The sequence below is a fragment of the Medicago sativa genome, chromosome 3 (genome assembly GCF_051527215.1).
Source record: "Medicago sativa cultivar Bolivia chromosome 3, Bolivia_mono, whole genome shotgun sequence".
Taxonomy (NCBI): Eukaryota; Viridiplantae; Streptophyta; class Magnoliopsida; order Fabales; family Fabaceae; genus Medicago; species Medicago sativa.
In genome coordinates, this window is record NC_140751.1 from 60,244,466 (window position 1) to 60,258,374 (window position 13,909).

General features: G+C 31.5%; 1 protein-coding gene across 2 annotated transcripts; it reads left to right on the top strand.

Annotated features, from left to right (window-relative positions):
- Positions 1–7,436: 7,436 nt before the first annotated feature.
- On the top strand, positions 7,437–13,863 carry LOC146938774 (uridine kinase-like protein 4). 2 transcript variants are annotated; one of them, XM_085752684.1, is made up of 15 exons: positions 7,437–7,711; positions 8,489–8,652; positions 9,606–9,697; positions 10,011–10,080; positions 10,450–10,562; positions 10,760–10,856; positions 11,227–11,306; positions 11,631–11,825; positions 11,931–12,014; positions 12,092–12,152; positions 12,294–12,354; positions 12,859–12,952; positions 13,040–13,112; positions 13,198–13,280; positions 13,416–13,863. In XM_085752684.1, the coding sequence occupies exons 2-15, from the start codon at positions 8,499–8,501 to the stop codon at positions 13,587–13,589; spliced, it is 1,431 nt and encodes a 476-aa protein (XP_085608810.1). In that variant the 5' UTR covers positions 7,437–7,711; positions 8,489–8,498; the 3' UTR covers positions 13,590–13,863. The 2 variants fall into 2 exon arrangements, with proteins under 2 accessions (XP_085608810.1, XP_085608809.1); XM_085752683.1 differs by having other exon boundaries at positions 7,437–7,516.
- The last annotated feature ends 46 nt before the right edge of the window (positions 13,864–13,909 follow it).

Consider the following 13,909-nt stretch of genomic DNA (forward strand, 5'->3'; position numbering starts at 1 on the left):
AATGGACCACCTTGTCAACTTTTTCAAATATATATATTTAGAACAGGAAGAAAAAAAAACACTTAAAAAAATGTAGGGAGTGGTAATTTTATTTATTTATTTATTTATTATGACATTAAAGATATTTATTATTTATGACATTAAAGACTCTATCGTTATTGTTATCATCTCTTATTCGTTATTGCTATCGTCTCTTTATGTTAGCCATTGAAATAACATTTGACAAAGGTTGATATAGACTTTTTGGAATGTGATTCCTATCTATCTACTGGTTGGGAAAGACTTGCTTGGACACAAGCATTTAGACACATCATTTAGGCACTCACACACAAAAGCATATTTTATTTAATTATTTAAAAAGAAATATTATTTAATTATTTTCTCTCTCTATATTTTTTCAATTAAATATGTGTGCTCAAACCAAGTGCTCAAACCCTTGTGTCCAATTAAGTATTTTCCCTAGTGGTTATATACTATCGTAGGAAGTCTTACAAACATAAAAAATAGTATTCCTTGTCAATAACATGAGAAAGTCTTTTATGGTCACAAACCCAAATCAAAAAGATTTGGGCACACTCACATAAAATGGAAGAAATTAAAAGAGAATGAAATTCAATAATATTAATCGATGTGACTAAATTAGTTTATTTTAATTTTTTTAGTTTATGTGAGTGTGCTTAAATATGAGGTGTTGGGTCTGTATCCAAGTAAGACTTTCTCCAATAACATTCATTTAGATTTTATTTGGAGTTTTTTTTTTGTGGTGTCTGGGGTTCGAACCCCGAACCTTACACATATTATGTATTGTCTTTACCAACTAACTTAAACTCACGGAGATATTTGGAGGTTTAAAAGGGAGGGAAAGGAGGAGTTCGGTGGAAAATATAAGAAAAAAAATAGAGAACTATTTTAATTTACATTTTTTAAAAGGCTATTTTTTTAGAGAACAATAATTTAATGCTTATAATTTAGGCTAAATTGCTTTTATGATCTCTTAACTATTCTTTAGTTTAGTTAAAAAAAAAAAACTATTTTTTTTATCATTTTGATTTCATAATTATTTTTTGGTTCGTTTAAGTTCCTTAAGTTCATATATGTTACACAATTTGCTCTCTTTCTGTTAGTTTTATTAAAAAAATAAAAAATAACCCAATTACACGTGGCATTTAGCATTTATTGAAATTTTTATTTATCAATTTCTAAAAAACAGGAAGAACACAAGCAGCAACAAAATATAATCCAGTAAATCGTCAAGATCCAATGATTTATTTTTTGATAAATGGATTAAATAGATAAGATTAAAAAATTAACCAGGTTTATGGTAAATCACTTATAATTTTGGTCGATATTAGACATTGGAGGTTAACACCTTAACGGAAAGGACTAAGTTGTATAAGGTAGATAACTTAAGAGATTGAAAATGAATAAAAATTAATTATAGACCAGTTATACCAAAAATAATAATTAAGTGAGTGAGTGTCCTTTATAATGTCAAATTTTTATTTCATAATGATTATCATTATATTTTAGTGCTTTTGCATTATTATTTTTTTATATAAATATGTATAATATATTAACTCGATCGTCCACTAATGAAATATATGGATATGTCCCCCTCAATTAAGAAAAAATCATGACGTTGACAAACTTTTCTATTATGAGGTGGTTTTGAATCATAATGTCGCGTTTTGTCCCCCGTTTTATTTATATCTTATTTGTCGTTTCCCATTTGATTAATTGAATTTATTTTCTCCAAAAATTTATTATACGTCTAAGTGTTTTAAATTTGACATCAGATATGTCAACAAATTACATTTATAAAAGAGAAGTGTAATAAAAATTGTACACCTTTGATTCTTTTATACCTCTTCAACACCTCATTGTATTTATCTTCATCTCTCTATTCATTTTCTTTTAACAAATATGTCTTCTCATCATCTTATCAATATATTATATCTCTCACATCAATTTTTTTTTATTTCTCTCATAATTTATAAGAGGTGTATGTCTGTTCACCAATCTTTTTCCAAAAAAGAAAACAAATGAGACTCCCTCTACAAGGACGAATATTTGCTGCTATAAGGACACGTGCATTAGAGTTAAGCATTAAATTTTCAATTTCCACACAAGAAAAAAAGCATTAAATGAAACAAGCTAGAAAAAGGAAGTGGGCCCCTTATCCGATTCAGCGCCACGGAGGATTGAAAGAATTCTGATCAACTTTGAAGAACACACACACTGACAAGTCCAAGACGGTATGTATTTCAACAAATAACACTTTTTGGAATGTGATTCCTATCTATCTAGTCGTCTTTAATTGTTTTCTCTTCTCCTATATACTCCCTCCGTTTTAAAATGAGTGTCGTTTTAGGTGTTTACACACATATTAAGAAATGCAATGATTAAAAGAAAGAGAATGGTTATTTTACCAAATTATCCTTATTAACTATTGGTTAGTTTTAAAAGTAATACTTTGGAAGTAGTGTACAGAGTATTAATTGGAGGGTACAATTGAAAAGAAAAAGTTATTATTGCATTGGAAACTGAAAGCGACACTCATTTTGAAACAATTTTTTTTGGCTAAAGCGACACTCATTTTGAAACGGAGGGAGTAATATTCAGGCAGTCTTTCAAACATAAAATAGTACTTCCTCCGGTCCTATTTACAAGAGACATTTGAGTCAACAAAAGTGAATGTATCTGGACCAATTTTTTAACTAGATACATTAACTTTTGTTGACCAAAATTTCTCTTATAAATAGGACCGGAGGAAGTATTCCTTGTCAATTAACATTCATTTGGATTTTGTTTGGAAGTTTAAAAGGGAGGAGGGCTTTGGGTGGAAAATATAAGGAAAAAATAGAGAATTTTTTAATTTACATTTTTAAAAGACTATTTTTTTAAGAGAATAATAATTTAATGCTAATAATTTAGGCTAAATATTGCTTTTACGATCTTTTAAGTGTTTTTTATGTCTTGTAGAAAAAACTATTTTTCATATCACTTTGATCTCATAATTAATTTTGTCTATTTAAATTTCGTAAGTTCATATCCGTCATACAATTTGTTCCCTTCCGTTAATTTTACTAAAAAAACGGCAACCCAATTACACGTGTCATATTGGCATTTATTGAAATTTTTATTCATCAATTTCTAAAAAAATAGGAAGAATGTGAGCGCAACAACTTAAAAAAAAAATATCCAATGATTTATTTTTTGACAAATAGATCAAACATGTAAGATTAAAAAATTAACTAACGAGTTTTATGATGGACCACCTATAATATTGGTCCACCTTAGACATTTGAGATTAATATCTTAACGGAATGAACCAAGTTGTATAACAGAGATAAACTTAATGGGTTTTTTTTTGTAGTGTTACAATGTAACGAGGCAAAAAGAAAAAGAAAAAAAGAGAGAGGCGAAATTAAGTTCCAAGCTTATCTCTCAGGATGAGAGATTCCATGTCAGGCGGAGGGCAGTTCCAATGAGCAAAACACCTTGCATGTGATCCTTCCTTAGCCATAAAATTTGCACACATGTTTTGTTCCCTAATAACATGCACCAATGTTGTATTTCCATTTTCATGTAAAACATCTCTAATATGAAGGATGTCAGTAGCATAAGTGTGCAAGGTATGATCATGACCATCAATAATCAGGTCAACTGCTTCCAAACAATCACTCTCACAAATAATGTCGACATAACCTTTTGTACTACAAAAATGAAGACCTATTTGGATAGCACGTAACTCAACTAATAACGCATCACCTCCAACTTCATAGTGGGAAAAACCAGTTATCCAATCTCCATCGTGGTTGCGAACAACACCACCAGCACCTAAACAACCAGAATCTTCTAGAAAGCTGCCATCAATATTGAGTTTGAGTGTACCTTTTGGATTTAAAAGGACCAAAAATTAATTATGGGACCAAAATTATACAAATAATTAATTAAGTGTGTGTCCTTTATAATGTCACGTTTTTATTTCTTAATGATTTCATTATTTATTTTTTATATATAAATGTCTATAATATATTAACTCGATCCTCCACTAATTGAAATATATGGATCTGTCCCTCTCTATCAAGAAAAAATCATGGTGTTGACAAACTTTTCTATTATGAGGTGGTTTTGAATCATAATGTCCCCCGTTTTATTTATATCTTAATTATTTGTCCTTTCCCATTTGATTAATTTAATTTATTTTCTCCAAAAATTTATTATAGGTCTAAGTGTTTTAAATTTGATATCATGTCAACAAATTACATTTGTAAAGGAGTGTAATAAAAATTGTACACCTTTGATTCTTTTATACCTCTTCAACACCTCATTGTATTTATCTTCATTTCTCTTTTCATTTTCTTTTAACAAATACCCCTATCCGATTCAGCTGCCACGGAGGATTGAAAGAATTCTGTTCAACTTTGAAGAACACACACTGACAAGTCCAAGACGGTATGTATATCAAATACAGTCAAAATAAAGACTAAAAATACACGAATTGATAACTTACTGACGTCACGTGATCTTCGGTCATATGTATGCATTATTATGATGATAATCATTCTAGACCCAAAAAGACAAATACTGCATGAGAAATGCTATTGACAAACTCTCTATCAAACTCTTTTTGACACACTCTCAACTATTGGGCCACATCATCAACAAATTCCACCCATCACCTTTTTACCGGTTATACATGTTAATTTCAATTTTTATTTTATTTAATTATTTTTATTTCAAATCATCATCATCACCTTCATTGGAGACTCTTTCATTGTGACATGAACTTTGCCCCTCCATACAATTATAATTACCCCACTTTTTCTTTCTCTTGATAACTTAAACTTGTAAAATTGTTTGTTTGTTTTACCTTTGAAACTTGGTAGCTTTGGAGATATTATGAATATTTGTGGATCTTTATTTTTCTAAGTTTTTATTTGAATTTATAGGATGGTCTACAACACTCATTATTATTGGTCATAACATACTCCCTCCGTCCCACAATAGATGGCTCATTTGAAAATGTGCAATTTTGACCTAACTTACTTTGACCGTATTTTTCTACTAATATACAAAGACAAATAATATCATATAAGATGTCGTTAGATTCGTCTCGATGAGTGTTTTCAAAATATCAAATTTTCATAATTTTTTGTAATATATTATTCAAGATATTTAAGCTCAAAGTTATGCATTGGTATGTGTAATACGGTCAACTGTGTTAAGTATTATAGGACGGAAGGAGTATTATGTTAAGAATTTTTGTAATCGATAAACAAGATCATAACACATCACTCTTTTCTTCTCTTATATTTTCTCACATATCTTTACTTTTTTATTTTTGGGTTAAATATGTTTTTTGGTCCCTACATTTTGTGCATTTTGAGAATAATCCCTACAATTCAATAAATGTTTTTAAAATCCCTGCATTTTTACTCCGTTACTGAATTTAGTCCCCGCCGTCTATTTAGTTAACAGAATGCTGATGTGGCATGACAGTGGGGTCCATTTTCGTCTTATATGGCAGGCATGTTGAAAGAAGAAAAAAAATCAAAAAAATTTCTAATAAGCCAAACGATTTTCATCTATCTGTTATTCATGACAATCCAGATGCTAAGAAAATCAGACAAAGCTAGATCCGAAAAATCATCAACTACTCAGACCGTTGTTTCCAAACATGATGTCACACCATTTTCAACTGCATCGGATAAACAACAAGGGAAGTGGTGTGGTGGTGAGACGGTGAGAGTGGTGGGATTTGAGCATCGACGACAACAGTGATGGTATGGGTATGGTGAGGTCGTGATGGCTGTGACTGTGAAGCGTGGAAAATGCAGAGGATGAGAGTTCTGATTTGCGATAAGCGGCACTTACGGTGGCGGGGTTAAATCGTCGAGGGACATGGGTCATGTGAGAGTGAGGGTGGTTACAAACAGATCCTTGAGAGAGTTGAAGAGAGGTTTGATGGTGGTGGGAGCTGCGCTGGCCAGAGACGGCAGTGACGGCGGTGCTCCGATCAAAGACTAGATTTGTGGTTCCTCAAATCTGTGTTTTTTCTCAATACTATTCTGGGTGTTATAGGTTTTCTGAAGAAAAAAAAATGAAAGAGATACGATGATGGGTGGTGTTGGTGGACTAGTAGAGAGATCACGGAGGAAGCAGAAGAGAGATTTTTTTTTTTTCCGATTACAAGAAGAAGAGAGATTATCAACAAAAAAAAACAGAGAGAGATTGGTTTACCAAATATATATAAAAAAAATATTAAAATTTAAATTTAAATTAGGATTTTAATGTGGTATGATGTGTTATTAGTGAGGCCATGTGGCAACATAGTGGCGTCTATGTGGCATGTTCAGTTTGCCAAGTCAGCGAAATTTGACTGTAGGGACTAATTTTGTTAACGGAATAAAAATGTAGGGATTTTAAAAACATTTATTGAATTGTAAGGACTATTCTTCAAAGTGGCGCAAAATATAGGGATCAAAAACATATTTAACCCTTTATTTTTTTTCCCAAACAAAGAAAACTTAAGCCCAACAGAAAGACAAACCGCAAAAAAAATCAAACAGTTATAGTGATCATTATAACATTAGAAGAAAATTATTTCAAAAAAAAAATATTAGAAGAAAATTAAAACTAAACTAAGTTGGATACAACTCATAAAAGATCGTATAGATTCTAACATGTTAAAGAGTCTTACGTCGAATAAGAGATGATCTCACGATGTATTTATAAGTGACGGCAATCCTCATTTTACAAATCGGTTTTATGGGGTTGTATTAAACTCAACCACGATTTCTAAGATAGTATCAGAGTCTCTTCAAGATCCATTAACCCACCTACTATCATGTTTTCGTTAACGGGTCACCCATCATTTATGTCCATGCTCCAGATGACCAATCATGGGCGTGAGGGGTGTATTAAAGAGTTCCACATCAAATATAAGATGATCCGACAATGTGTTTATAAGTTAGGGACAATCATCACCTCACAAATCAATTTTATTAGGTTGTCGTGTCAAATCCAACCACTGGACTAACTCCTCTTTTCTTTTTTAAATTATGAATAATTTTAGTCCTAAAAGTACTGTAGGTATTTACCCAAAAGTTATATGTATATGTATACTTACAAATTTTTAAGAACTTTTTTTGTAGGCTTATTAAAATGACAAAAATAGCATTTCAAATATACCGACATCGTGAAATATACAAGAATTATAAAATTATCGTAAATTTACTTATTTTTATATTTAATTATCGTTTTCATAACTTTTTAAAACAATTTTGCTCAAAAAAAAAAAAAAAAAACTTTTTAAAACAAGTTAACGAAGATTTATCTTTTTTTTAATAATAAAAAAAATAAATAAAAGCATGGATAATTATCATTTTCCGACAATACTATATAAACCAAACCAACACATGAGGTGTTTCATCATTGAATGTTTTGTTGACATATGAACTACTACAAAGATTGAAAATTCTCACCTTCTTCAATTTCTTGTGCTTACAAGGTATACTACGTGTTTTACTCAGCATTTGACTACTTGGTTTCATGGTTCAACCATCTTTTACTGTGCATTGCTTAGTTTTTTGTTTGGTATCAAAAAAAAATTAATCAAAAATGCAATTTTTTTCTTCTTTTTATTGGATCTGGATTTATTATTTGTGGAAAACCCATTTGATTGTACAGTGATGAAATGAAATGGGTGAGTATAAAGTATGTTTCTTTGTTTCTATTTTGGTTGCAATTTGCATTGTACAGTAGCTTCTCCTTGCTTTGAAGGTGTTTAATTTTTTGTCTATATATGTTTAATTCACTTTTAGCAATACAATTTATGTCCTCTGGAAAGCTTCAATACTTTTTCTTTTTTTGGGGGAAAATAAAATTAGAGAATGAATTATTATTGAACTTGAGTTATTGATTGAGTTACAGTGTTTTTTGGGGATATTTGAGAAAATATTTGTGTCTGGGAAATCCTTGTAGTTTTTTTGCCAAAATTGCGGTGCCATACCGTGATTCTGCCAAAGTTAGTATTCTGTTGGCATGGTTTTAGCAGCTATATTTAATTTATTCAGACTCCATGGACTTGTATGATACTATGGTTGGGTATGAAAATTACCAAATCCACTATGGATTTTCCACAATATCTTAATCTGCAATGACTTTGGTGAGACAAAGGAACAACATGCTACTTTAAGGTGGTTTTTAGTCAATGCGTGTGTTGATCTGCATAAGAATATTCCTAGTCTTTTTTATAATAATAATAATAATTGAGTGATGGCTAAAAGTGTAAGGGTTGAATAAATAAATGTTTTGACTTGATCCAATTAAACACATATTTTCAAGCTGTGATTTGAATGTTTTTAGATTGTGTTAACCTTCAAGGTCCTGCATAAACCCTCTATATCCATAATTAATATGTTTATTGTCTTTTCTTGAATATTTTTTTTGTAGTATTTATCAAACTGTTATTTTTAACCAGGTATTTACTGATGGGTACTGCTAAGTCAGCTGTTGATTTAATGGGATCTTCTTCTGAAGTTCATTTTTCTGGATTTCACATGGATGGTTTTGAGAAAAGAGAGGCTAGCGTAGAACAACCAACAACATCAGCAACTGATATGTACAACCAACCTTTCGTCATAGGTGTGTTTTCTTATGACAAGGTCCCCAAGTAGTAATGAAGTCATTGACTACCTATCTGTGTCCTTTGGTGGTGGACAATCTATGCGTTGTGTTTTACTATCTTGATGTCTGAAGAGAGTTTATAAATAGTGAGACCAGTTACTTTAAAAGTCAGTTTTGTAAGGATAATCTAAAAACCTAATATTTTGTAGGAACTAAGAGGTGATAGAGATCATAAATGGTTTGCATTATGTTCGATAACACCATTAATTAATTATTTGTAAATAGATACTTAGGTAGTTAGAGAGGATAGGTACGGTCGCAGTGCACATAAATACAGAAGAGCGAAACGGAGAAAGTAGCTAGTCATTCGAGAGCATTAGGGCCTTAGGGCAGGGCGGTTACTTACCTTCTAGGTTTTATATTGTTGTTCTGCAATCAGAGTATTTTCGCCAATTCTTTGTAATAAAATCTCAGTTTGTATGTCTTTGAATGTAGTTCACACAGGGCATTAAGTTCTGCTACAGAGTACATGAATAAAATTGCTGTTGCAGCACTAGACATTAACACAATTTTATTTTAAGTTGAAATAAATAAAAGAATTTCTTGACATTTGAAATACATTTTTTTGAAATAAAAGTGACATAATCTCATAAATAGGTCAGAATTCATGTTTTCTGTGTAAAGAAATCACGCTTGTCTTATTTGTGTTATTCTAAATTAACACGAAATTAAATTACTTAGCATTTAATATGCAGGTACGAGATCTAGCATTATTTCCTGTTAAGCGATTATTTTAAGCTTTAAGATTTTGTCAGCTTTTATATCATGTTATGTTTATATAGTAGAGCTTCCTGCACAGCTATCATACATGATAAGATCCTAGGTTTAGTCCGCTTTGATGCACCGTTTTAAATTTTTACAACTTTTTTCTTTTATCTTGATGATTCTAATTTATTTATCTATTTTTGCAGGTGTTGCTGGTGGTGCAGCATCCGGCAAAAAAACAGTTTGTGATATGATTGTTCAGCAGCTTCATGACCAGCGAGTTGTGCTTGTTAATCAGGTAATAAATTCTTTCTATTCATACACATCGTGGTCAAATCAAGAAAATATTAAGACTTAATTTTTGTTTCTCAAAATGATCATTGGGGGCACAATCAATCAATTAATGCTTCAGACCTCAAGCATCCTGTTCTGTCAAGCTTGTTCTTGACCTCTTCAACAATATCATATGCTTCTATTGATCATTCATTCCCTTCTTCCTTTTTGTCTTATTTTTCTTTTTTGGAGATATGTTTCAGAGTTAGGGCTAAACCTGTCTTATTGTACTTATATTGATACTTTAGGCTTAATAAGTTAACTACTTAACATGACAGGATTCTTTTTACAATAACTTGACTGAGGAGGAACGAGCAAGAGTACAAGATTACAACTTTGATCATCCTGGTCAGTACAATTATACCTCTTAGTCTGACATTATTAGTGTCAGCGAGTGTCTTTTTATATTAAGATGCTGCAGATGATAAAAATTTATGTTATCTTACTGTGATGCTTTTCTATATTTTCTCTTTTTTTTTTTGTTTGGTGCAATTGTATATTTCCTCTTTACTTCTTATTCATTGACCAAAATGTGGACTTTTTTTCGTTCTTTAGTCATTACCACAGACAAATTAAGAATGTATTAGTTGAGGCTTTGTATTAGTGAATAATATCCTGAAAATTGACAGGCTAGCAGGATAAGGAAAAAAAATATACATTTTATTTTCTGCATAACTATGTGAATGTTCTTCTATATCTAATATGATTGATCATCAGATGCTTTTGATACTGAGGAATTGCTTCGTGTTATGGACAAGTTGAAGCATGGCGAAGCTGTTGATATTCCAAAGTATGACTTCAAGAGTTACAAAAGTGATGCGTTAAGAAGGGTATATATCTTTGGAACCTTTTTTTTTTAGCTGTTTTAAGTTGTAAATATCATGCAAAGAATACCTTTCTTTTTTAGTGCATATCACATGCATAAAATATATATAGTATCATAATCTAAATGCATATTTAGTCTCAGTTTTGTAAGAAAGCTCATGTCACGATCATTCCATTTTATTTTGTTTTAACGTGTCTTCAGGTTAACCCTTCAGATGTTATAATTTTGGAAGGCATCCTTGTTTTCCACGATCCTCGTGTTCGGGAGTTGATGAATATGAAGATATTTGTTGACACAGGTCCTTTTATTTCCTTTAGTTCATATTTTTTATTGTGTATGTTTCACATAGCATTTGTTAATTTATATTCAATCTTTTGTTAGATTAATTTTATTTCATCTCGCGGAATTGGTGTCCCCGCTCCTCATAATCCACAATGTGATGTAGGAAAATTCCTACTCTCCATACATAGCATATGTTAATTTTATATGGAATATTTTGTTAGATTAACTTTTGCTGTATTATTTTTTTCATTTATTTTGTTGATTATTTTTATAATGAATTTTTGCCTGTGTACCTTTTACTTATTTTATAAGCCGGTAGATTTTCCGTGTCATTGTTGAAATACTAAATTAAGCTGTCACTTTACATTTTAAAATGTTCAGTGCAGATGCTGATGTTCGTTTGGCAAGAAGGATCAGGCGTGATACCAGCGAGAAGGATCGGGACATTGGAGCAATTCTTGATCAAGTATATCTATTTAAAACTACATCATTTTGCACTACCATGAGTTCATTTTGATTTTGTCTTGTATTTTTCCCCCATATTGATTATATCATTTCTTTTCAAGACTTGGGAAAAATAATTTTAATTTCATAATGCTGATTTGGCTGCTATTGAAATTCCTTAATAATGAAACCCATGCTTTATTTTTCAATTTTTGGGGAATTATACCAGAAGGGTTGAATTTTTGTGCTTATTATGATCTTGATCAATCTAACACATTCTTTATCAGATTTTGACGGTCGATTCTTTCGAGTAAATGAATTTTGGTTGCTGATTCTTATGTTGCAGTATTCAAAATTTGTAAAGCCAGCTTTTGATGACTTCATTCTTCCAACAAAGAAATATGCCGATATCATCATACCTCGTGGAGGAGATAATCATGTGGCTGTTGATTTGATCGTTCAGCACATCCGCACAAAGCTTGGTCAACATGACCTGTGTAAAATATATCCAAATTTATATGTCATTCATTCGACTTTTCAGGTACCATTTTCTTGCAAGCTTTCGTTTTTGTTTTAAAAGTTGAATAATCATTTCATATTTGTTATAAAAGTTGAATAATTATTCATGATAATTGCTGCTATGCAGATACGGGGTATGCATACTCTGATACGTGATGCTCAGATAACGAAGCATGATTTTGTATTTTATTCTGATCGTTTGATTCGATTGGTAAGTAAACATGCTTCACTATCACTTTCTAAATTGTGTGGTGATATGACATTTTCTTAAATTATGCACTTGATCAGGTTGTAGAACATGGTTTGGGGCATCTTCCATTTACAGAAAAGCAAGTGATCACTCCCACTGGTAACCATTTCCTTTTCGTACTTGATTTTTGAGATTTTATTTTCAACAAAAACTGTCTCCATGTGATTTTGTCTTCTTCATTTCATTTAGTTTGTACCATGTTTCAACATGGTAACTTTTGATGCTGTCTTTAAATGGCAGGTTCTGTTTACACGGGTGTGGATTTTTGTAAGAGGTTGTGTGGTGTCTCTGTCATCAGAAGGTATTAGTCTAGCTCAATTCTGGAGTTACATGGCCATTTTGATTAAATATTTTCATCCTTGCTTCCAAGTATTGACCCGTTTGAATTGGACTTATTTGAGTTTATCTACCGACATGTAAGCACTTGTGAGACCATTTGAAAGTTTATAAAAACAATTTATGACATGTCCATATGCTGTTTTCAGCTTATTTACACAGCTTCCCAGAATAGCTTATGAAAACAACTTATATTCAAATAGTTTGACTTTATATTATCTTTTGTTATAGAAATAACTTATACATAAGTGCTTATGTTATAAACACTTAATTAAGTTGTTTATCCAAACAAGGCCGAAGTGGCTTTGCTAAATTGACCTTAAATAGTTCAATAAGTAAAGAAAATATTGTGCCTTAAGGAACTAACTCCCCCTCCTCTCCTTGCTAAGATGTGAAATTATGTCTCTGCAGCAGTTTATAATTTATAAAAGCACTTTCTGTTCTTATATTAATATTCCTCTAATTTCAGTGGGGAGAGTATGGAGAATGCCTTAAGAGCATGCTGTAAAGGTATTAAGATTGGGAAAATTTTGATCCACAGAGAAGGTGACAATGGTCAACAGGTTGGTCCATCTGTACCTTTATATACTCGCATGCATATCTATGCTTCATTTATTGGTTACTAACTTATCTTTTGATCAAATGATTAGCTAATATATGAGAAATTGCCAAACGATATCTCAGAAAGGCACGTGTTACTGTTGGACCCTATCCTTGGCACAGGTTCATGACAGTTTTTCTTCTTCTTTTCTTTCTTCTGTCGTAACAGTTTTCATTTTGATTAACCATAAAAAAATTTTATTTCTAGGTAACTCAGCTGTTCAAGCGATTTCTTTACTTATACAAAAGGGTGTACCAGAGTCCAACATCATATTTCTTAATCTCATATCTGTAAGTTACCGATGCCTCAAATCCTCTATGTCTATTTTCGACTTTCCCTCTGCAATGTGATTGTTTTTCTCTTGCTTCTTTCTTCTTTTTTGTGCTCCTTTGATTGGTTACATTATGATTTTCTCATATTTTCAGGCTCCTAAAGGTGTACATGTGGTATGCAAAAGTTTTCCAAGAATTAAAATAGTGACATCTGAGATAGAGATTGGGTTGAATGAAGATTACCGTGTCATACCGGGCATGGGCGAATTCGGAGATCGGTACTTTGGAACAGATGATGATGAACAAGTAGTGGTTGCTTCACAGTAAGGAAACCAAATTTCACAAAATGTTTTGGTTGATCATCATTACATTACAGTGAAACTACCTATGTTGCAATTTGCTCAACTACTATTATGCCTTGGATCACCACGACAGTTTCATGTTATCTCCTTTACTGTATTCTAGAACAAATATAATTTGTACGTGATTAAGACTAAACTAATCATGCGAAGATTTAAAAGTTGTGAACTTGTATGAATACATGGATGGTGGAGCATTTAAGGTAATGGTATAAATGAAGTAACTAATCAGTGAATTAAAATATTTTGGCACACAACCGTCTGGAAATTTACTTTTTAGAGGGTCAC

Coding starts and splice junctions, on each gene's coding strand:
- LOC146938774 (XM_085752684.1), top strand. CDS start 8,499: ATGGGTACTGCTAAGTCAGCTGTTGATTTAATGGGATCTTCTTCTGAA. Junction 12,153..12,293: donor GCAAGTGATCACTCCCACTG/GTAACCATTTCC, acceptor TTTAAATGGCAG/GTTCTGTTTACACGGGTGTG. Junction 12,953..13,039: donor AAGGTGACAATGGTCAACAG/GTTGGTCCATCT, acceptor TCAAATGATTAG/CTAATATATGAGAAATTGCC.